Source organism: Oryx dammah, unplaced genomic scaffold, assembly GCF_014754425.2.
Source record: "Oryx dammah isolate SB20612 unplaced genomic scaffold, SCBI_Odam_1.1 HiC_scaffold_2, whole genome shotgun sequence".
In the NCBI taxonomy this organism is placed as follows: Eukaryota; Metazoa; Chordata; class Mammalia; order Artiodactyla; family Bovidae; genus Oryx; species Oryx dammah.
The window spans coordinates 196,281,212-196,304,098 of NW_024070186.1; the positions used below are offsets into that span (position 1 = coordinate 196,281,212).

Here is a 22,887-nt window from a genome sequence, read left to right on the forward strand (position 1 = left end):
CTTTTTTTTCCTTCCCTCTTTCCGACGGGCCCCTGCACCACCAGCGTCTTCACGGCAGAAAGCCACGCTCAGGGCAGGCTTGGGAGCAGCTGGGGTGACTCTGGCTGTTAGAGCTCAGCCCACGGCTGCGGGGGTGGGGGGTGGTGGGCGCAGGTGCTCTGGGCAGGTGGGCAGGCGGGTGCGGGGGCAGGGAAAACACGTGCCGGCTGCAGTCTCTCCTCTCCTGGTGTGCCGTGAAAATGTGGGAAGAGAGGCTGTGCTCACTCTCCAGTCAAAGGTTACTAATTAAGTGAAGCATTACAGGGCCAGTTACCTGGGAAAACCGCAGTTTACAATTTTATTAACCCACATCTGGGCATCAGCTTATTTCAGGCCTTTCAAGGGGGCTCCTCCAGTGATGAGGGTCTTTGATTCCACAGTTCACTGGCAACAACCCCAAGGACGCAACCTTCTCGGCACACTTAAATAGCAGTCAGAATTCAAAAGAAACTTCTACAAATACATGGATCAGAGGAAGAAGAGCAGAGGCGGTCCCGTCATGAAGCGTTTGGCACAGCCCGATCCTTGCTCCCAGAGGCTGCCTGGCTACCCTCTGCTCTCCCTGGCTAGTGGCCGTGGTCCCTGGGGGGTGGGCCAGGATGGCACCCTCTCTGTGGACCTCCGCAGCTACCTGAGTGGACTCAGGCCTCCTTCCTCCGCCAGCACCCCGAGGAAACCTCTATAAATCACTCCCTTGCTTTCTGCGCGAAGAATCGCTAAGTGGCCGACAGCTCACTGGCCTGCATGCCCCCGAGCCTCATTGCTCCGGGGATCCCATATACACCCCTCATGGTCTCCAGGGCCCCAGGGTGCTGAGTTTAGGAAATGTGGAGCCTGCCTGGGCCAGGGAATGTGCCCAGACATTCTCAGGGGAATAGCAGGGGTGAGCTGAGGCTTCCTGGGGGGCAGTGTGACGTGGACCTGGCCTCCCCCTGCCCTGAGGTGCTGACAGGCTTCTCAGAGGAGACTCCGCTCGTAAAGTCTCTTGTGTCCACAGAGCATGGACCCATGCACCCCCAGGATATGCGAACATGCCCACATGTCCTGACGCCCCAGCAGCCTGCGAGACGGCTGCCGTCAGTCCTGCTCTGCGGCGAAGGCACCTGAACAAGCGATTCCCCGAGAGCCACCCAGCCGGGAGGGCAGAGCGGGGGCTCCAGGCCAGCTTCTCCGGTCCCGAAGCCTGTGCTGATGGCCTCTGCACCACCAACAGGGCCGTTCTCCACACCATGTGTCCCCGGGCCCTTGTCCGTGGCCCTTCCCCGGGGGTGAGTCAGAGGACAATGCGTGGGAGGTGATGACTGCCAGGAAGGCGGTACTGGTACAAGCAGTGGAGTGATGGGGTCTCTCGAAAGGTCTCAGAGGCTGCAGGTCTGTTCAGTCCCCGGACGGGCCATGCGTGTAGCAAATGAGCGGGGTGGGTCGGAGTGGGGTGAGTCGGAGTGTGTTCTGCCTTCAGTCTGAGATAACTGAACACCGGCCTAGCAACGAAGGGCCTTCCGAGACCTTTAAAGAGATGCCTATTCCTTCGTTACTATCATTTTTTTCCCACTGTGCTGGGTCTTCGCTGCTGCGTGGCTTTCTCTAGCTGTGGCGAGTGGGGCTGCTCTCTAGATGTGGAGTGTGGACTTCGTGCTGTGGCGGCTCCTCTCGTTGGAGGGCATGGACTCTAGAGCACGGGCTTGCCCCACAGGCCTGGCTGCTCTGCAGCATGTGGGATCTTCCCGGATCAGGGATCAAACCCGCGCCTGCTGCATTGGCAGGCGGATTCTTTCCCACTGAGCCACCAGGGAAGCCCCCTTCATTGAGCTTTGAATGGACACCCTGCTGTAACATGCCTTCGAGGCTACTTAGGAGCAGTTCATAAATAAGAGCAGGATTCGTTTGCCCCAAAGTGGACATCCATGCTAATCTTTGCCACATCATTGTGAGATTTTCTTGCGATAACTTAGTATATGAATGAAAACCAGTTCCAACTAATTCGATCAACAGATGGACGAGCACAGCACACACCCGTGGCGGTCTGCTGACGGGGTCGGTGCAGAGGACTGAGGAGAGTGGTGTCTCATCCGTGAGGCAGGCGGGGTCGTCACAGAGGCCGAGTGTGTGTCAGCTCCGGGATGGGGGTGGCTCAGGGCCCCCCAGGCACCTAGTGATGGAATGCCAACAAGTACCCTCCAGTCTCCTCTTGGCCAGGAAACGTCTATAAGCCTTACCCCTGTGGGTTGGATCCAAGTTTCTTTTTATAGATGAACATTTGCTCGCTAGGAACATTGAAACACAAATGGTTCGGATAACGAGTTTCAGGGGAAAACATTTCCTTTCTGGTTTTGAAGTTCCAACCGTCTATACCACTACCAGAATTTTCAGACTTGCTGAGTTAATATTAAAATATTTTAGACAAACTATTTTGAAGGGACATCCAGTTCTGAAGATTCGGCAGACCAGATAACCTCCCACCCGAGAGCCAGAGCAGAGCTGGACGGAGTGTAAGAGACGCATGAGTGATGAACAGCTGAGCGTACAGGAGAGAAAGGCACGTGCCTGGAGGCCAACAGAGTGGGAAGTGAGGCTGCAGGCAAACTGGCCGTGAAAGCTAAGCAAGCACTGACTGCAAGAAGAGATGCTAACAGGCATCACAGCCTTTGGAGATACAGAAAAAACAGGTGGGACTGAAATGCTGGGCACAAGTATGCCCCAACTGGAACGAAAGAACCTTAGAATCTTGTATCATTGGGAGGAAGAGAGAGACAATGGCCAACTTTAGACTTCGGTAACTTAAGTTTGCAAGCTAAAATTTGTAGGGCAGCTTTCACTCTTCCTTCCAGAAGCACAGTGCAAAGGAGCCCATCAGGACCCGTGCAGAGAAGGTGTCCAAGCAGGGTGGTCATCTCAGAGGATGGGCCACACACGGGGGATTCAGCAAGTAAGGAAATAGAATGAGAAGCACTGGGAGACAAGTCAGGCTGGTGTCAGTGTGGAAGTGGAGGCCTGAGTGAAGGGATGGTGCTGAACTGTATGCACCCCTGGTGGCTCAGACCGTAAAGAATCCGCCTGCAATGTGGGAGGCCTGGGCTTCATCCCTGGGTTGGGAAGAGCCCCTGGAGAAGGGCACAGCTGCCCACTCCAGTATTCTTGCCTGGAGAATCCCATGGACAGAGGAGCCTGGTGGGCTACAGTCCATGGGGTCGCAAAGAGTTGAACACGACTGAGCAACAAACACACTCACTCACACACACACACACACACACACACACACACACAGAGTGAACTGTATTTGGAGGTGCTGCTGTGAGCCAGCGCTTCTCAGCTTATGTAGACGGACACACAGACCTAGGGGCAGACCTGTGAGCAGGGTCTGGGAGAAGTGACACCCCAGGAGCCGTGAGCACATCCAGGGCCCAGGTCTTGGTTTCTAAATCCCACTCTCCACAGAAAGGATCCAAAGTTCCTCAGAGAAATGGCTGAGAAAGAAGAGGAAGGAGTAAGTGAGCTAGAACATCTCGTGCCAGAAGGTAAGGAGAGCCCTGGAGTAACCGGAACTTGTGAAAAGAACACAGAAGCCAGCTGGAGGGCAGGCCTCCCACACTGACATAAATAATGATCGGAACGGATTATAATCTGTCATGTAAGATAGGAACCCATGGGTCCACACTGAGGTAAACAAACAAGTGAGATGAGAAAGCTTAAAAAAAAGGAAAACAATAAAAGTCCAGTCAATAAATGTAGAAGAAACAATTGAATTAGAAAGGTCACAACTGGGCGCCTCATTATACTAATTAATTCTGGCAAGGCCTAATCAGGGAATGATTCTCTAGGAGGTGAGTGGAACGGAGAATGAGATTCTCACACAATCTGGAAGCATCTCCCACAGGATACTCACTCACCGTGAAGGGGAGAGAATTCGGTGAGCAAAACCGGCTCCACCACAGACAGGGCCTTTCCACATCCCACTGAGCACAGCAGGGCGCAGTGCAGAGAACTCAGCATCACTTTGGCGACATTCTGACCAAAGACGCATAGTCTGGGTCTAATCATGGAGAAATGCGTGACTCCAGATTGAGGGGTATTCTGGGAAATGAATGGCCTGTGATCTTTGACATTGTCAAAGTCAAGAAAGTTGAGGAACGACTGAGGAACTAGCGCAGGTGGCGGGGAAGGACAGCCAGGACAGCCAGGCGTGGCTTGCGGTCCTGGGCTGGAGCTTTTTGCTACTGAGGACATTTAGGGACAATTGACAAAACCTGGATGGAGTTTTTGGGTGGGTGGAGGGTTGTTTCTTTGTGGTATTCTAGCAACTTTTATGCAGTTGTGAAATACTTTCAAGGTGAAAGGTAAACATGAATTCAGGGCAATCCCAAACTTTTAAGAGGTGGCTACAGGCTGACGGTGAGCTGGCGGTGAGCACTCGGAGCACTCTGCCCTGCTGGGGCCACTCTGAGACGCTGGGTGCAGCCTGGGGAAGCGGCAGGGAGCCCACCCGGATCGTCTTCCCCAGGGAACCGGAGCCTCGGAACCTCCAGGCAGAGAGCTGAGAAGAGGCTGGCTCACTGACACAGCCCCTCCAGGCCCCGTGCAGGGGCCCCCAGGACACCCAAGCAGGAGATGGTAGCTTTTAACCTGCTGTGTCACCCAGGGGACCTATGTCATCTTGTTTACGTACAAACAGGAAGGTGCCTGGACCCCAGACCTGGAGCTGCTGATGAACTGATTTGTGTGTAGCGGGGGAGGGGGGCTCTGGGTGCTAAAATCTGCCCACCCACCAAAGCACAACTGGGATGGGGAACCCCAGGAACCTTAGGAAGATGAGCTCCAGGTTCCTGTCTGTGCTGGCGGGGTCGGGGTGTCAGCACCCCTGCCTCTCACCTCCGCCTTCAGAGCAATCACAACATTACTTACGAAAACTGGTAAGAAAGTAAACTCAATTTTCAGAGCCAAACCAATAGCCAGAAAAGGCCAAGTTCACTTATGAACATGGATACAAAAATCTTAAACCCAAATTGAATCAAACACTATAAACATCAAATTTCATTTATCTCAGAAACACTGGGACTAGCGAACATTAGAACCTCAACCTAAATCATCTCACCAGCAGACAAAAGATGAAAAACACAAACAACTTGAAGATGCAAGGCACAGTGTGACAGAATCACACTTCTTTGTGAGTTTTTTTATCCCCAAATTCCCCAAAGCAACTCCTAGCCAAGCAGGATTAGAAAAGAATTGTCTTAACCCAATACAAGCTAGCTGTAAAAACAAAATACCAAAAATTCCCCACAAAACCAACCATAAATGTTGTAAATGTCAGGCTTGATAATAAAACCTTAACCGAATTTCTTTAAAGTTAGTAATAAAACAAACGTTGTTCTATCACTGCTCTGATTCAATATGATACGGGGGGATCTAGACCATCCACTGAGAACGATAAATAAAAAGAAACACAAAACAGAAAGAAAGGATATGAAGGTTTCAAAGGAAGAAGAAAAACTGTCAGTGGCAGCAGGTGACGCGGCTTCTTTACAGAAACGACAGTGGAATTAACGAACTAACGGGAGATTCCCGGAGCTCTGGGCCTGACACCCCAACGCTGGGCTGGGCTATGACACAGCCGTAGCCTCCGGTGGGCACTGGGGGCCAGGCCACTCGGGCCGCCTCCGTTCCTGGGCTGAGCTGTGCAATTCAGTCCCTCGCGTCTTGTCTGCAGGAAGGGGTCACAGTGACCTCCTCATAGTCAGTCCGAGGATTCAATGAGTGAATGTGTAAAAGCGCTTAGAACACATTTGTTTAGTCGCTCAGTCATGTCTGACTCTTTGCGACCCCATGGACTGTAGCCCGCCAGCCTCCTCTGTCCACGAGTTCTCCAGGCAAGAATACTGGAGTGGGTTGCCATATCGTCCTCCAGGGGATCTTCCCGACCCAGGGATCAAACCCACGTCTCCTGCGTTGCAGGCAGATTCTTTACCATCTGAGCCATCAGGGAAGGCCACGAATACTGGGGTGGGCAGCCTACTCCTTTTCCAGGGGACCTTTCCAACCCACCCAGGAATCGAACCGGGGTCTCCTGCTTTGCAGGCCGATTCTTCACCAGCTGAGCTACCAGGGAAGCCCAAGAACACGTGAGAATTCATTAAATAAAAGAAAAATTCCAAAATCAGCTGTGACCCTACAGGCCAGCAACAGCCAGAAAAAGCCATTTCAGATGCACAGATGCCCATCAGTCCTCACGCCGGCCTTGCGACGGCACTGCTGGCCCTGTTTCCAGGTGAGGACCCTGAGGCTGGCACAGGAGTTAAACATGCCCAGGATCCTGGAGCTGGAAAAGGGGGGCCAGGGCGGCTGGTACAAAGTCTACATTCCTCCCATCACGGCTTTCGGGGCACACTGATCCCCCCAGCTGCCCTGCCTTTTGGGGAGCAGAGTGAAGGTAAGAAGAGATAGCCCAGTGCTTTTCCCAAGAAGAAAACACCTGAGGAAAATAGAGGTTTCGTGGAAAGACGTGAGGAAGGTGAGAAAAACGCTGCCTAAATCAGGCAGTGCATGTGCGGGCGCGCGTGCACGTGTGTGATGGTGGGGGCGGTGAAGGCCTTACCACACACTGAAACACACTTCGAAGCCTTGCGATCGGACAATCAGAACAGAATAGAGATTTCAGAAGCAGACCCACTTGCTCACGGGAATGCAAGGCTACAAATGAGGAGGGGAGGAAACTTCTTAATAGACGGCTTTGAGACAATTACACAGCTGCTTGCAAAATCATAAAATATGGATTCATACCATTCATATAAAAGAACAAATTCCAAATGGATGGATACCTGAACGCAAACATGAAATCACAGAAGTGGTAGTAAAAGCTGGGTGAAATCTAAGACCTCAGCGTCCAAAGGCTTGCAAAAAAGACTGATAAATTAAACGTCAATTTTTTTTGGCAGGGCAAAAAATTCTATATATAGTTGACAGAAATGCAACATGTACGACCTGCAGCAGAAAGCTTTGGTAACGTCTAGAAAGTTTACACTCACTGTTGGTCCCGAAATCCCATTCCTAGGGATGGAGCCCAGAGACTCAGCCGCATAAACAGAGAAGGAGTGTGCAAAAGGCTGAGAGCAACCTGTGGGCAGAATAAGGCCCCCTGCAAGCATCTCCCCTAACCCGGAGGTCCACACCCTGAACCCTGGGGCCTGTAGGCAGGTCACCCCACATAGAAGGGACTCTACAGACGTGATTAAGGTTAAGAGCCTTGAAATAGGGAGATTATCCTGGATTATCTGGGTGGGTCTAATCGACCCTGAAAATGCAAGAGAAAGGTGGGAGAGTGGGTCAGGGAGAGAGACGAAAGAGACAGCGGCAGCCTGAGAAGGACCTGCCCCCCCCACCGCTGGCTCTGCAGGTGGAGAAAGGGACGTGGGGACTCTTGGAGCTAGGGATAATGATGCCTGGCTAGGTCCCAGGACCTCAGCAAGTGAGCGCTGCCAATAGCCTGGACAAGCAAGGGGAGCGGGGAGATGGTGGTCTCCCAGAGCTTCTGGACAGGAGCACAAGCTGCCCACACCACAGGGAATGGAGCCAATGTTTTATAATAACTATAAATGAAGTATTGCCTTTAAAAATTACAGATCACTATACCGTACACCTGTAACTTACGTAATATTGTACAGCTACTATAGATCAATTTAAAAGGAGAGGAGCAGACTAGCAGGCATGAAATAAATAAGATAAAGGATTTAATGTACAGCACAGTGAATATAGCCAATACCTTGTAATAACCTTAAATGGAGTATAATCTGTAAAAATTACTTTGGCCACCTAATGTGAAGAGTCAACTCACTGGAAGAGACCCTGATGCTGGGAAAGATTGAGGGCAGGAGGAGAAGGGGGAGACAGAGGATGAGACGGTTGGATGGCATCACTGACCCAGTGGACATGAGTTTCAGGAAACTCGGGGAGATGGTGAAGGGCAGGGAGGCCTGGCGTGCTGCAGTCCACGGGGTTGCAAAGAGTCGGACATGACTGAGCGACGGAACCGCAAGACACAGCACAGTGGATACAGACAATATCTTACAATAAATTTAAATGGAGTATAATCTGCAAAAATATTGTACAACTGAAAGTAATATATACTATAAATCAATGATACTTTACTAAAATTTTTTTAAAATTGAAAACAAACAACCAACTGCTCCAGCGATAACAGAAAAAGGGACCAGATGAACGTAGAAGAGAAGAGGTGAGTGCGGGTGAAGGGTGTGTGGGGGCGCGTCCAGTCTGGGCACGCCGAGGATGTTTTCTATTAAAAACACAAGGATCAATAGGTCCGTTGTAGGAGAGAAGCATAACACACGTGCACTTTACGTGCAGAGAGGTGCCGCGTGCTCACCCATCACCACCTCTCCACAGACAGAAGAAGGGCCCCTCCCTGACCCGGAGCCCGTGACCGTCCTGGCGAGCGGGCTCTGGCAGCAGCAGCGGGCCGCTCCCAGGGCTGGCTCCGGGGGCGCAGGACGCAGGTCTCGATCAGAGACAGCAGAGGTGGCATCTCCACTCCCGCTGCCCAGCCTGGCCTGATGCCCACCCTGAAGAGCGCCCGCCCTTTGTGCCCGGTGGCACTGCTGTCCAGGAACAGTAAGGATGGACTCCTGGCTCCTGTGCCCCGTGGAGTGCGTGCCCGGCTCTGTCTGGCCGACTCTGAGCCTCTGCTTTCCAGGAGGGACCACGGTTTTCCTCCTTTATTTTCTTTGATGCGTTTTCAAGCTCGCTTTTATTGTTTCAGTTTTCGTTTCCCGGGGATGTGCTTTTTCAGTGATCCTTTCCTAAGTAATTAACTGTTCCAGCCACACTGATCAATTGGTTCCAACTAGCTGGCCCACTGTCAGGATCCTGCAGAGGCTTCCAGAAACGGTTGCTTAATGAAAGTTTTGAAGACATAGATGAATCCGTGCCCTGATTTATGGCCAAGTTTGCAGGATCGAATTGTCTTGCAACAGAGCACAAGCATAGTCATGAAAACCACCGGGGTTTTACCGCGGACACGAAGGGTCTGGAAACTTACGCTCTCGGCGTGCGGCTTGGCATCAGTTTGCTCTGCTCTGCGTGGAACAAGGTGTGTCAGGGCAGGTGGGATCCACAGAGCCCTGTGGGTCCTGCTCTCTTGCTATCATGCTCTGAGTCACGTACAAAGTCCTCCTAAGAAGGATCCCCGGGCTCCCCATGACCCGCCCCCAGCTCCTCCCTACACCCTACACTACAGCCGTCTGTCCCCCACAGAGAAAGCTCCTGTTCCTTTCCCAGCAACCTGAAGGTCCTTCCCCTGAGGCAGAACATTCCTCCCTGAGCGCACAAACAGCGTCTATTTCTGCTCACCGCTGCGTACCTCATGCTAGACTAGGGCCTGGAGATAAAAGCATGCTATAAACATTGTTGAGTAAACGCAGGTTCATCCATTTGGACTGTACCAAACAACTGTCTTAGTCTGTTCTATAGCTCATTGTGATACAGAAGTAAAAGAAAAATCGCAACCAACGACACCATCAAATTGGGGGAACCTATATCAAACCACGGATGAGTTTTACAACCTTGCTGGCATACTGAGTGCAGCACTTTCACAGCATCATCTTTTAGGAACTGAAATAGCTCAACTGGGATTCCAGCACCTCCACTAGCTTTGTTCGTAGTGATGCTTCTTAAGGCCCACTTGACTTCACACTCCAGGATGTCAGGCTCTAGGTGAGTGATCACACCACTGTGGTTATTTGGGTCATGAAGATCTTTTTTGTACAGTTTTCCTGGTGGCTCAGAGGTTAAAGCGTCTGCCTCCAATGCGGGAGACCCGGGTTCAATCCCTGGGTTGGGAAGATCCCTTGGAGAAGGAAACGGCAATCACTCCAGTATTCTTGCCTGGAGAATCCCATGGACGGAGAAGCCTAGTAGGTTACAGTCCATGGGGTCGCAAAGAGTCGGACACGACTGAGCGACTTCACCTCACCTCACCTCACTATAGTTCAACTGTGTATGCTTGTCCCCTCTTCTTAATATCTTCTGTTTCTGTTAGGTCCATACCATTTCTGTCCTTTATCAAGCCCATCTTTGCATGAAAAGTTCCCTTGGTATCTCTAATTTTCTTGAGGAGATCTCTAGTCTTTCCCATTCTGTTGTTTTCCTCTATTTCTTTGCACTGATCACTGAGGAAGGCTTTCTTATCTGTCTTTGCCATTCCTTGGAACTCTGCATTCAGATGGGTATATCTTTCCTTTTCTCCTTTGCCCTTGCTTCTCTTCTTTTCCCAGCTATTTGGAAGACCTCCTCAGATAACCGTTTTGCCTTTCTTTTTCTTGGGGACAGTCTTGATCACTGCCTCTTGGACTGGAAAAGGTCAGTTTTCATTCCCATCCCAAAGAAAGGCAATGCCAAAGAACGTTCAAACTACTGCACAATTGCACTCATCTCACATGCTAGCAAAATAATGCTCAAAATTCTCAAAGCAAGGCTTCAACAGTACATGAACCGAGAATTTCCAGATGTTCAAGCTGGATTTAGAAAAGGCAGAGGAACCAGACATCAAATTGTCGACATCCGCTGGATCACAGCAAAAGCAAGAGAATTCCAGAAAAACATCTACTTCTGCTTTATTGACTATGCCAAAGCCTTTGACTGTGTGGATCACAACAAAATGTGGAAAATTCTTCAAGAGATGGGAATACCAGACCACCTGACTTGCCTCCTGAGAAACCTGTGTGCAGGTCAAGAAGCAACAGTTAGAACTGGACATGGGACAACGGACTGGTTCCAAATCGGGAAAGGAGTACGTCAGGGCTGTATATTGTCACCCTGCTTATTTAACTAATAGGCAGAGGACATCATGAGAAATGCTTGGCTGCATGAAGCACAAGCTGGAATCAAGACTGCCGGGAGAAATACCTCAATAACCTCAGATATGCAGATGACACCACCCTTATGGCAGAAAGCGAAGAAGAACTAAAGAGCCTCTTGATGAAACTGAAAGAGGGAAGTGAAAAAGTTGGCTTAAAATGCAACATTCAGAAAATGAAGATCATGGCATCTGGTCCCATCACTCCATGGGGAATAGATGGGGAAACAATGGTAACAGTGAGAGAGTTTATTTTTTTGGGCTCCAGAATCACTGCAGATGATGACTGCAGCCATGAAATTAAAAGACGCTTCCTCCTTGGAAGAAAAGCTATGACCAACCTAGACAGCATATTAAAAAGCAGAGACATTACTTTGCCTACAAAGGTCAGTATAATCAAAGCTTTTTCCATTCAGTTCAGTTCAGTTGCTCAGTCATGTCTGACTCTTTGCAACCCCATGGACTGCAGCACCCCAGGCTTCCCTGTCCATTAGTCATGGTTTCCCAGTGGTCGTGCATGGATGTGAGAGTTGAACTACAAAGAAAGCTGAATTGATGCTTTTGAACTGTGGTGTTAGAGAAGACTCTTAAAAGTCCCTTGGACTGCAAGGAGATCAAACCAGTCCATCCTAAAGGAAATCAGTCCTGAATATTCATTGGAAGGACTGATGCTGAAGCTCCAATACTTTGGCCACCTGATGCAAAGAACTGACTCACTGGAAAAGACCCTGATGCTGGGAGAGATTGAAGGCAGAAGGAGAAGAGGGTGACAGAGGATGAGATGGTTGGATGGCATCACCGACTTGATGGACATGAGCATGAGTTTGAGCAAGCTCCAGGAGTTGGTGATAGACCAGGAAGCGTGGTGTGCTGCAGCCCTTGGGGTCCCAAAGAGTCACACGACCCACATGACTGAGCGCCTGAACTGACTGCACGGTGACTTGCACGTGTGCCCCCGCCAGCCCTTCTTCCGTTATCCTGCAAGAGTCCAGCCTGACACCACGTGTCCCTGCTTGCTCCCACATCTGCCCTGGGGCGCCCCAGCCACTCCAGTCTCCATTTCTCCTCCTCCAAACACCACTGCCCCTCAAAGCATCCAAGGCTGCTCCAGCCAGGGGCCGTCTGTCCTGCAAGGGCATCGCTGAACTGCCTGTCACCTCCAGGCCCCGCGTTACTCTATGGGGACTGCAGCTCTCGGCTCCAGGGAGACCATACCTGTCCCTGCACGATCCACCTGGAGATGGCAGTCTTCCCATCGTACCCTGGTCGGAACTGGAGCGTGGCTGAGCGAGGGCTGATGTTGGAAATGACCAGATTGGACGGGGCACCAGGAAGTTCTGGACATAGAGGAGAGAGGGAAGGTGGAAATTTAAATCCTGCCACAGCTCAGGAAAGGTCATGTCAGCAGCAACCACTTCCCATGCGCCTTCACACCAAGACAGGGTTGATTTTCACAACTGCCAGAGCAAGAAGCACAGCGTTCCCTCTGAGGCTCCTCGAAGAACCAAAGGGCTGAGTGTCCATCTCCCTTCTGACAATGCCCTGGTGCCTTCGAAAGAGGACGGGGAGGGGGCGTGCACCCCGAGTAGCTCCGGGCAGCTTGAAGCGGGAGGTGTGCGGGTCCCAAGCCGTAGGCTTCCTGGCTCTGGTTTCCAAGACAACCAGACTCAGGTGAAAGTGCAGAACTTGCCCCACTCTGCCTGTGCTCTGTTGCTCTGGCAACTGAAAGAGGGCAGGTGGGCTCTGCGTGCGGCCCCTCATCTGTAGCCACCTGTGGCTAAGCCTCCTCCTTGAACAGAGGTCCTTCTGCAGGTTGGTCCCCCTGGCCCGCCCCCAGGAGACTGTCCCACTAGAAAGTGAGGTGCTGTGGGTTCACAGGGAGAGCTCTGACATTACTGGGCAACTGAAAAACACTCGAGGAAGACCGCGGGATGCAACGCAGGCAAGAAAGACGTGACGCCAGCGTCAGGAAAGGCTTCCAGAGGCGCTGTGTCCGAGGGACGACTTCCGGACTCGCTGTGTCTGGGGTGTTTAAGACCAGGTCTCGCACGGGGGTAACCACTCTGGTTCGGGGCTGGCACACAGCGCATCGCTGGGCTCTCAAGGGTGCTCTCCGCCTCATGTTTAATGAACTTGAGGAGGAAACTGTTTAAATGGAAGGACGGGTGACTCTGTCTGTGTATCTGTCAGCTCTCTGGGTTCTTTAGCTGGTTCTCCAGTCATGAGTGGACGTAAACTTCAAGCACTGCAAACGGATCACAGCCCAAAGTGCCGGTTATCATCTGCTTTTTTCTCGGTGTGTCCCAGGAGAGACCCCTGGGTCCTGGGGACCTGACCATCAGGAAGCAGCAGCAGCCCCTGGCCTGCCCCCAGCCAGGGGATCAGGCCCACTCGGCATGGCCAGGCCTGACTCCCGCAGCCCTTCTCTGCACCTGGGGTAGTGCTGCTCACAGTCACACTGCGGCCAAGGCTGCTCAGAGGTGAGGCCAGCTGGCCACTTCCAGGCCCCGGTTGGACGGTGTCCAAACCATCCAGGGAACAAGCTGGTCGCCCGGGGATGCTCCGTGCTACCCCGGCCACTGTCCATTAGCCGGTTCTAACACGTTAAATCACATGGCATCATCACCACCTCATTGCCACTAGTTATTAAGGTCTAACCACGTTTTGAATATGTGCTTTGGGAGCTGCTGTGTACGCGGAATATATGAATCTCTCTGGAAGCCAAAGACTTCCTTCTTAAGAAAGGACACATGGCTCATGTAAATGCCTTAGAGAAGACATCTCATCGGCTCAACTGTGGGGCCTGGCCAGCAGCATGGGCGCCACCTGGAGTGTGTCCCGGGGCAAGTTCTGCAGCCTTGCTCACATCCAGGGGCTGGCCATGTGGGAGTGGGCCCAGCACAGACTCGGGGGTGGGGGGGTCGAGATGGATGCACAGGACGGTGTGAAAAGCCCTGCCCGAGAGAGTGGACGGTGGTGACTGCGTGTCAGGGGATGGACAGCCGTGCCACGGGACCCCAGGCTCCTGGCTCCCCAAGGAGAGGGCTGCAGGGATGACAGCTGGTTTCAGTCTCCAGGGCTGTCCTGCTTTTCTCAGAGACCCAAAGGAGGTGACTGGACGGCTTCTTGAGAACACAAGGTCTCTGATTTAGCTACAGAGCTGAATCGATGGCCCCACAATGTTTTCTCATGTCTCTGTGTTGGTGAATTCCTGGGAAAAACGCTTTCATTTTAAACGTAAGAGAAACAGCTGAGTGCAATTTTCCGAGGCTGGAATGAGCGTGAACGTTTAGGGAGATGATCTGACTTCCAGAAAGGCCCCACCGAGAGCGGGGTCACTAGGCCCTGGGGGCGGGTGCGCTCCCCGACCTTCACTGAACCCCCTGTCTGCTCGCTTCCTCCCCACCTTCTCACTCCTCCTTGCAGACCCACACTCCCCCTGCTTTGCTGAGGGGATACTTTTGTGCTTCTTGGTCTTAACTGCAGAAATTCACTGACCCCAACCATCCGAGCCCAGGGCTGACACCCCTTTCAAAGGCCCCCAGTGACTTCTGCACAAAGATGCCCACCAACTCGGAGCGAGAGCAAGGCCCAGGGGACATGGCCGTGCGGACACCGGGGCGCGAGCGTACTGACCTGGGGGCACCCCGGAGGAGATGGTGGACGAGGTGGGCACGCCAGCGCCCGCAGCGGTGACGGCCGCCACATCGATGGTGTAGGTGGTGAGAGAGGACAGCCCCTGGATCTTGTACTCATGCGTCGAGCTGTTGAGGGTGAGCGTGAGCCGCGAGCTGCTCTGCCCATACACCTCCCAGGAGACCTGGTAGCCTGGAAGGCAGGCGGGGCACAGGGTCAGTTCCAGGGTCTGGGGAGCTGGGGCGGAGGTGGGTGCCCCCTGGTCATCACGTGGCTCTGACAATAGTGGGGAGCCCACCGGGCTGCCAGTCCAGGGCCTATGGGGACGAGACCCCAGCCACAGGGGCCGGCAGGAGGAGGGGCTGGGGTCTCGGCCAGCTCGGTCCGGGGCAGGACGGAGTGGGGGAGGACGGAGGGGGGCCGTGGGAGGACGGGGGAGGACGGAGGGGGGCCGTGGGAGGAGGGTGGCCGGGGGAGGAGGGGGAGGGGCCGGGGGAGCACGGAGGGGATGACGAGGAGGGCTGGCCTGCGGTCCTCTGTGCAGCCTTCTCTTCTCAGATGATGCACGCGCTTCATCCGCATTTCCATTTTTATAAACCGATATTTTCATCACCTGGCGCCCTAAATCAGAGGCTTGCTCCTGGCTTGCAACTAATGTGTGGAAACGCGGCCACTTTTCCCTTGTAAGATGATTGATAAATCGCTTTTTGCCCTAAAGTTTCTCCCCACCCGGGCACGAGCGTTGCTTCCAGCCCTGCTTCCCCCTTCAGCCTGTTTTCCGAGTGACACCAGGTTCCCCTCCTCCCACACACCCCGTGCTCAAGTTCATCCATCGGGGCCTCAGGATCACAATTCATTCAGCCTTGGGTCCCATCGCGATCCGGGGCTCAGAGAAAAAAGACCCAGGCAGCCCTGAGTCAGCCTCCTTGTGGGGGTGTTCTGTGATCAGAGTACACTTCGGAGCACCCCCCTACCATGAGGGAGGCACTGATGGAGGGGCCCCGGGCGGGCGCGAAGTGCTGAGAGCGCTGTTCTGTCTTCCTGGCTGAAAGCGTGGAGACAGAAGCGCTGGCAGGCTCTTTGGGCTCCTTCTCTCTCTGATGAAACAATAAATCGAGCGAGAGACTTGTACTTGCAGGTAAACAAGAATTTAGAGGAGAGCGTCTCTGGACTTCAGTACTTTGGAGAAAAAAATTACGCTAGAAGCCGCTGCCCGTCAGCTGCCCCACAGGCTGGCGGCCTCCGCGGGCAGGGGCGGGGTCAGGGCAGCAGGCCATGGAGGACGGAGGGGGACCGTGCCGCACACAGGCAGCCCCCGCTTCCCCGAGCTGCACTCCCGGCCAGGGGGTCCCCGCCGTGGGCCCACGTGAACCGCGGACTCCAGCCAGGCCTGCGGCCCCAGCTGCCTCCCCGGCCCCCCACTCCCTGTCCTCCTCCGTACAGAGGACGGCGCTCACTCCAACTTTTGGGACTAACTGCACAGTGAAAACCAGACCAGCCTGCAGGGCAGTGAGGACTGGTGACTTCACACTCGCTGTGCCCATGACCTTCCTGTGCTGTCCTGAGTGCCCCACGCGCGTGAATTCACTCAGCCTGGGACGGAGCTCTGAGGCTGCAGCATCGCCGCCCCCGCCTCACGGAGGAGGGGACCAAGGCCGTGGCTCCTCACCCTCCCAGGGAGCGCCCTCCCAGCCCGCCAGCCCTGGGGAGGCGGCCCGGCCTGGGGGCTGTCCGAGGGACCTCCGCTCCGAGAGGCTTGAGTCGGCCCCATGCGCACCGGAGAAGGGTGCTGTACATCACTACCTTGTCCGCCAGACAATTCTCTTTGTTTAAAAGCTGTTCTTCATCAAGGTTACTAAAATACAGCATCTTGTTCTGCATGGCAACCTGGAGCACCGCGCTTCCAGCACCCTTAGCGGAAGAGAGTTAGCAGGGTTCCACGGCGTGGCGACAGGCAGTCTGGCGGGCGGCCGTTGGTGCGGATACAGATGAAGCCAAGCGCCCCGCGGAAGGCCCTCACATGCCCGGGAAAGGGAGCGGCAGAGGCCAGCGAGGGCAGGCTGGCCTGGGTGCTCCGTGCAGAGGTGTGGGGCGTGGGCATGTGGTGGGCGAGGCCCCTGCAGGCAGGCCTGGCCGGAGTGCTCCTCGGGCCCCAGTGTGGGAGGAGGGAGGATAGAGCCCCCCTCCCAGCGTGTGCCCTACCCGCTCCAAACGCCGCCTAACTGAGACTAATGGCCAGAGGGGCTTCAGAAACGATTCCCTGTTGAGCTGAAGTACATTCTCCACGAGAGAGCAGCGCATCCCATCGCGAGCTGTCTGTCCGCGTCCTCCTGCTCATAAATCAGCGTTAGGGGGGGACCGTGGGGAATGCCGTGCACAGGGGCAGCGCGGGCGGAGTTCGCTGGGTGCCCCGCACCCCTGCCACCTCCCGTGGGCTCCTTCCAGGTGCTTCAGGGGCACTCCCGACATCCAGTCTCCTACGGGGCCTCTGGGCCACAGAACGGCCCATGCGCAGGACTGGACATGGTGCCATCTGCCCGGCAGCTTCTCTGACCAGCACTGACGGGGCGGCTTGGGAGGGACGGTGGCTGGCGCCCTGTAGATGCTTCCTGAAAGGGGCTTTCGGAGGCCAGGTTTGCCCACAAACACAAACACGGGTTCTGTACTTGGTGGAATTCTCTCCCTTCAGCCTGGAAAAGGCCTTTGGGGTGCGGCTGGCATGCCCCACGGGAAACCGAGTCCATCTGGGGGTGCTGTCCTGCATGCCCAAGCAGAGCATCCAGGGCAGGGAGGGTCCCACAGAGGGCAGGGGTCCTGGGGGGTGACTGTGGGGACACTGAAGCTGGGGTCCGGCCTCTGGGAAGGCCCCCTCCCCCTGCAGCCCGTCTTACAGAGTCGAGGGGAGAGGTGAGGCAGAGAACAGACCACGAGGAACAATGTGCCCCCGAGGGAGGCGTGGTTGGAGCAGAGCGTCTGCCTGAAGCTCTGACCCTCGGAGCCGCCACCGCAGACCTGCTTCCAGCCCAGGGCAGGGCAGCCGGCGCTGAACAGCCCGAGCTGCGAAGGCCGAGTTCCACGACAAACAGTAGCTGTTGCTGGTGACTGTGAGTATTTGTTTAATAAAACACGAAATTGGGTTCATTAAGTCCTATTAGCTGTAGGGATTGACTATCATCAATCAGTGTTGGCTGCGGGCGCCCAGCCTGGGGAGGTGGGCTCCACTCGGGGGGGAGATGCCCGTGGGTTTCCCGCAAGGCTGGACACTGGGAGGGAGAGGCGGGCGGGTGCTGGGAGGGCCCAGGAAGGGCCAAGGCTGCGACTGTCAGCAGGAGGCCTTCCAGTGGAGTCTGTCCACCGAGGCGTCCTGGCCGGGTTTTCGAAACATACTCCCTTTCTGTGGATCCTCAGGGCTGAGCCGACGAAGGTGAGAGGTCTGCCTGCCCTGCGGCGCCCCGGCCCCCCTGAAGTCAGCGGCAGCTTCAGCTCTAACTCACTGCCATTCGGGCCACAGACGTCCCCACAGGGCTGAGCCGGAAGCACTTCTTCCAAGTGGGGGCCGCTGCTAGGCTTCCCGGCTTCCGGTGCTTCTGGGTTTGCTTCCCTCTCACTGGTCGTCTGTTTTTCTCCCTTTGTGCAGCTTAAAGCCACAGGAAGCTGGATTCCTCTGGACGACCGCCCTCCTCTGCTGCGCCACGCCCCCAACTTGGTCTCATTCCTTCCAGGCGTCTTCCCTACACACGCAGCACTGTGTCCTCTGCCCAGAGGCCTCAGAGTGTGAGCAGACTGGGCTTTGGAGGTCCGATTTCAGTAGGGACTGTCCCCCTTTCCTGGACTTAACACCATTCACAGCTTCTTGAGGGCAGATCTAGATTCATGCATTTATTTAAAAGTGAGGGTCAGAGGCGGCATCGGCTCAACGGTGCCCCTAGTGGCACCTCCCGGATCGGAGCACTCCCTCTGTGGGGGGTCTGCTTGGGCGCAGGTGAGCAGAGGGCACCTTGCGGGTTGGCCCCGGGAGGTTTCATGAACAACGGGAGAGAAGTGGGGAGCTCAGCGGAGGGACAGGCCCCGGGCTGTGTGCGGGGGGCTGTGTCTGAGGCCCCGTGTGAACCTGCGCCAGGAGCCAGTTGCAATCCCAGAATCAGAGCACGCCGCGAGCCTTTGAATGCGCCCTGTCTCCGCTGCATTTCCGGTGGTCACACAGAACCGTGTGCCCACCACGTGGGGCAGGAAATTCGGGAGGTGGGCGGGGCCCACTCGGATTCCAAACTGGAGAAGCTGGGCAGTGCCCGTGGCGCACGCATCCCGCTGGGAGCTAACTGGTTACTTAAGCAGGAAATGCAGACATTCTTCTTTCAACGAACGCATCTTCTTTCAAATGGCTGTTCAGTTGCCGGGATACAATACTTATAAAGCTGTCTGCACCTAACCACTGAGGAAGCAGAACCGTCCGGCCTTCCCCTGGCCGGCGGCACCGTCCCTGGGAACACGTGAAGCGAAGTCCTGGGCCAGGCGGGGAGCCTGGGCCAACCCCTGTGCCACGTGTGGATGACTCAATTTAAGTGGAAATTCAGCCCTAGAACCTGGAAGGTTCTTCAAAAGCCTCTTCTACAAAATGAAATCGTTAAAAGTCCTACCAAAGTGAGCCGTTCCCCTGAGACGGCACTGTAGGAGAGGGAGGCGGCCGACGCTCAGCCTGGAGCCCTGCTCCCTGGACGCCCCTCACCTGCAGTGCTCCCCGGTGGCCTGGCATTGGGGCAGGGGACAGGCGTGGTTTGGCCGCTCTCTGCGGTGGGGCCTGGGGGTGGGGGAAGGCGGGCGGCAGGGCCACCCCATCATGGCGCCTGCATTCAGCTCTCCCTGCCCGCCCAAGCCCCAGCCTCCTCAGCTGTAACACTGCTGTGATCTCAGCTGTCAACTCCCTACACAGCCACGAGATTACGGAACAGAAGCGGCTGTGAGAGGACACACCTGGAGCGCGGGTCTCCCAGGCAGAGATGTCAGAGGCTTGTTCAACAAGCCCATGAGACCGAGCCTGCACACTGGGAGGCTGCAGCCCAGCCAGGAGGGGCCCACATGAGGCGAGGCCCCCGGGACAGGTCCTCCCCCCACCTTGGCCCTGTGACAGTCACCCTGCAGGCCCTGGGCACCCGGGCGCTGCCAGCCGTGGTGCCTAGAGCTGTGTCCATCCCTCTGTGCGGGGCAGACTTTTTTTTGCCTTTTTCTGACCACAGAGACCCTTACCTGTAATGATGCCGTTTTTCTCCAGGGGCTCCTGCCAGCTGACCTTGAGAGATGTGTCCAGAATCTCTGTGAAACTCAGGTGGCCCACAGCTCCCGGTTCTGGAAATGAAAACCAAAGACATCTGTTAGCGTGCGGCCCAATTCTCTCCAGTCGGATTGGCGGGGAACAGTCTGTCTGTGGAAGGAGGCGGGAGCCAGGACCAAGCCTGCCGGTCAGAGCCCTCAGGGAAAGCCAGAGAAAAGTCAGGACAGGGTCTGAGGCGTTAGAGGGACCGGGCTACGGCCACATGAATGCTTTCTGTCGGCCTCACCCCAGCCTCGCCAGAACTGCAGAGGCCGGCAGTGGGAGATGCGGGCACAGTCCCTTCTCTTTCTCTTGACTGGCTCTAGCTGAACAACCAGGTGGTTGGGCCCCGCAGGCTACTGCTTACTCCAGAGTCCCTGACGCCTCTGCATGCGTGTCGTGTGGGGCCGCAGCCAGGAGCCCAGGCCAGGAGGCCGGGCCGGCCATACCGGGTCACCAGCCGATGCCTGCCAGCCTGATCAGGCTGTAAGCTGCACTTACTCTCCCCTGGTAACCCAGGGGCAGGGCAGGCATGAGAAACTTCCAGCAAAAATTGCATGCTTCCCTTGAATTTCCCTGACCGTAGCCTCCTCCTACGGCAGGAGGGCAGCGCAGCAGAGCTGCCGTTGCTTCAATGCCGGGCTTGGCTGGGCAGAAGCCTGTTCCCTGCTGGCTGGCTCTGTGGTCCTTTGAGTGCCTAAGCCTTAGTTTGCTCATCTGCGAAACAGGGAAAATAAAAGTAACTCACGCTGCAAGGTAATTGTGAGAAAAATGTGTAATAAAGCACGAAAGCGGTTAGCATGTCCCCGGCATCACAAAAGTGCCGACTGACGTGGCTGCTGTTGTTACCAGTTGTCAGTTACCATGCCATAAGAATATAGAGTCGTTTCTAAGCTGAGCTTACTGTCGGTTTGCAAAGCACCAGAGAGAAAAGGCCTGAAAGGCCAGGACGTGAGCTAAACAGCTCCGGACTCTCAGACCCAGAGGGTCATCAGGAGTCCGCTCTGACCCTGCCCCTGTTCTCAGGCTGTAGAATTCCATGCCGGCTCAGAGCAGGGATGCTCAGGGGCCAGCCTGGAGCTTGGTCTGGCACCCGGGTCTCCTGCCTGCCCTGGAGGGACTGCAGGGGCCACCAGGGGCCTCTGAGCCCACCGCCTGCTCCAGCTCCTCCAGGCTGAGCACTCCAGCGCCCCCACACCCGGTCCCCTTGGGGCCGCCTCCCCAGGAGGTGGGTAGAGGTGACAGGTGACTGTGCCCACAGTGACAGGTCACACGTGCTGGTTAGGTCCTGCTCTGTGCCATGTGGCGGGGGCGCAGCTGGGAAAGGAGACCCTGGAGAGGAGGCAGAGTGGGCAGACGGGGCGGGGGCTGGTGAGGAGGGGGGAGGCGAAGAGAGTAGCGGCCCCTTGCGTCCCAAGTCCTGAGCCGGGCATCGTGGGGTGCCTAGCGGGCACCCCTTGGGCCCGCAGTTCACCAGCCCTGCTCTGCTCGCTTCTCTGCGGTGGCGCCCCGCACATGCACCCGTCTGCCCTTTTGCAGGAGAAGCGTAGGGGACAACACAGAGGGGGGAAGGGAGGCGCAAAGGCAGACTCGGTGGGGAGACAAGTGTGCTCCTTGCCCGGTGGGGAGCCAGGTTCCCACTGGCCTCCCGTGGACGCCCCTGGGCAAGGCCACACGGGGAGCTTTCTCACTATAACAAAGCACAGTTTTTTCAGCCCAACAGGAGAGCACGAAGTTAGGGCCTGGTGTCCGTCCAGGAGCCGAGCTCAGGGATCCCAGCTAACCGGCCTCAGCTCTGTTCTGCCCACTGTCAACCTTGTAGACACCAGGATTTTAAGGTGAATTCCACACCTGGTACCCAGTTGGTACTTGGACAAAGCCTCTGAACAGACCTCGTGATTAAAAAAAAAAAAAAAGATAACAGCCTCAGCAAATTCACTCATCTGGGCGAAACTTTCAAAAGACTCTTTAAGGATAAGCTCACACACTCTGACAAATTTCACTCTTTGAGTGTGGAACATGGTAAAACAGGATGGCTGTCAAGACCATCTCGTCCTCCTCCAATTCTAAGATTCCAGAAAGACACTCTGACGGATTTCTGAACTGACTTGTTCTTTTTTCCAATCGATAGAATAGCGAAGAAAGCTTTTTGCTCCTTTTATGTTCTCAGTGTTTCTGCTTCCTGGATTCCTGCCCAAATATGCTTGTCCTCTAGCTCTGCTGGAACCAGCTGGCAGCGTCTCGGCTGAAATTTATATTGTTTCCTCTCTACTGAGCTGCCCCCCCTCGCCCCCTCCCCACAGTTCTTACTTCATCAGAGCTTTGGAGAAGGAGGCTCGCTGTGTGTGCAGAACTAACCAGGGCACCATCTGCGTCGTCAGTATGGGGTGGGGGGTGCAGCCATCCCGCTGGCACGCGGAGTCCCAGGTCCTCCTTTAAAGGCTGCGCCCCAAGAGCTGACAGCAGCCCTGTGCGTGCTCAGTTGCTCGGTTGTGTCTGACTCTGTACGACCCCGTGGACCGTAGCCCGCCAGGCTCCTCTGTCCGTGGGATTCTTCAGGCAAGAATACTGGAGTGGGTGGCCATGTCCTCGCCCAGGGGATCTTCCAGACCCAGGGATGGAACCCGCATCTCTTATGTCTCCTGCACTGGCAGGCTGGTTCCTTACCACTAGCGCCACCTGGGAAGCAGCCCTATCTCCCATCTTTCAGGGAGACTGTCCACGCCTACAAGGATGCTCTGTCTTTCCAGGTGGTTCAGGTAGAAAATTCTAAAAAGATGATGTCACTGCTACTTTTCTCAGCTCTCAGGAAATCTCTCATTCCTCCTCCTCCTGACGGAGGGCCTGGGGCCGTGAAGGCCCTGCCCCCTGGCTGCCCAGCATCATGAGGCGTTTCCACGAGTCCGAGTGTGTCTTTGCTGTTGTTCCTTCGCTCAGTCGTGTCCCACTCTTTGCGACCCCGTGGACTGCAACGACTGCAACGTGCCGGGCTCCCCTCCACTACCTCCTGGAGTTTGCTCAGTCTCATGTCCGCTGTTTCTGT

At 55.3% G+C, this 22,887-nt stretch overlaps 1 protein-coding gene across 1 annotated transcript in view; it reads right to left on the reverse strand.

Moving 5' to 3' along the window:
* Positions 1-22,887, reverse strand: part of SDK1 (sidekick cell adhesion molecule 1) — a 734,089-nt gene that overhangs the window by 95,749 nt on the left and 615,453 nt on the right. Inside the window, exons 20-22 of the mRNA XM_040229997.1 lie at positions 19,781-19,879; positions 14,537-14,728; positions 12,116-12,237 (exon numbers count right to left, since the gene is read on the reverse strand). Coding sequence (XP_040085931.1) covers positions 12,116-12,237; positions 14,537-14,728; positions 19,781-19,879 — 413 coding nt within the window. The remainder of the gene's footprint in view (positions 1-12,115; positions 12,238-14,536; positions 14,729-19,780; positions 19,880-22,887) is intronic.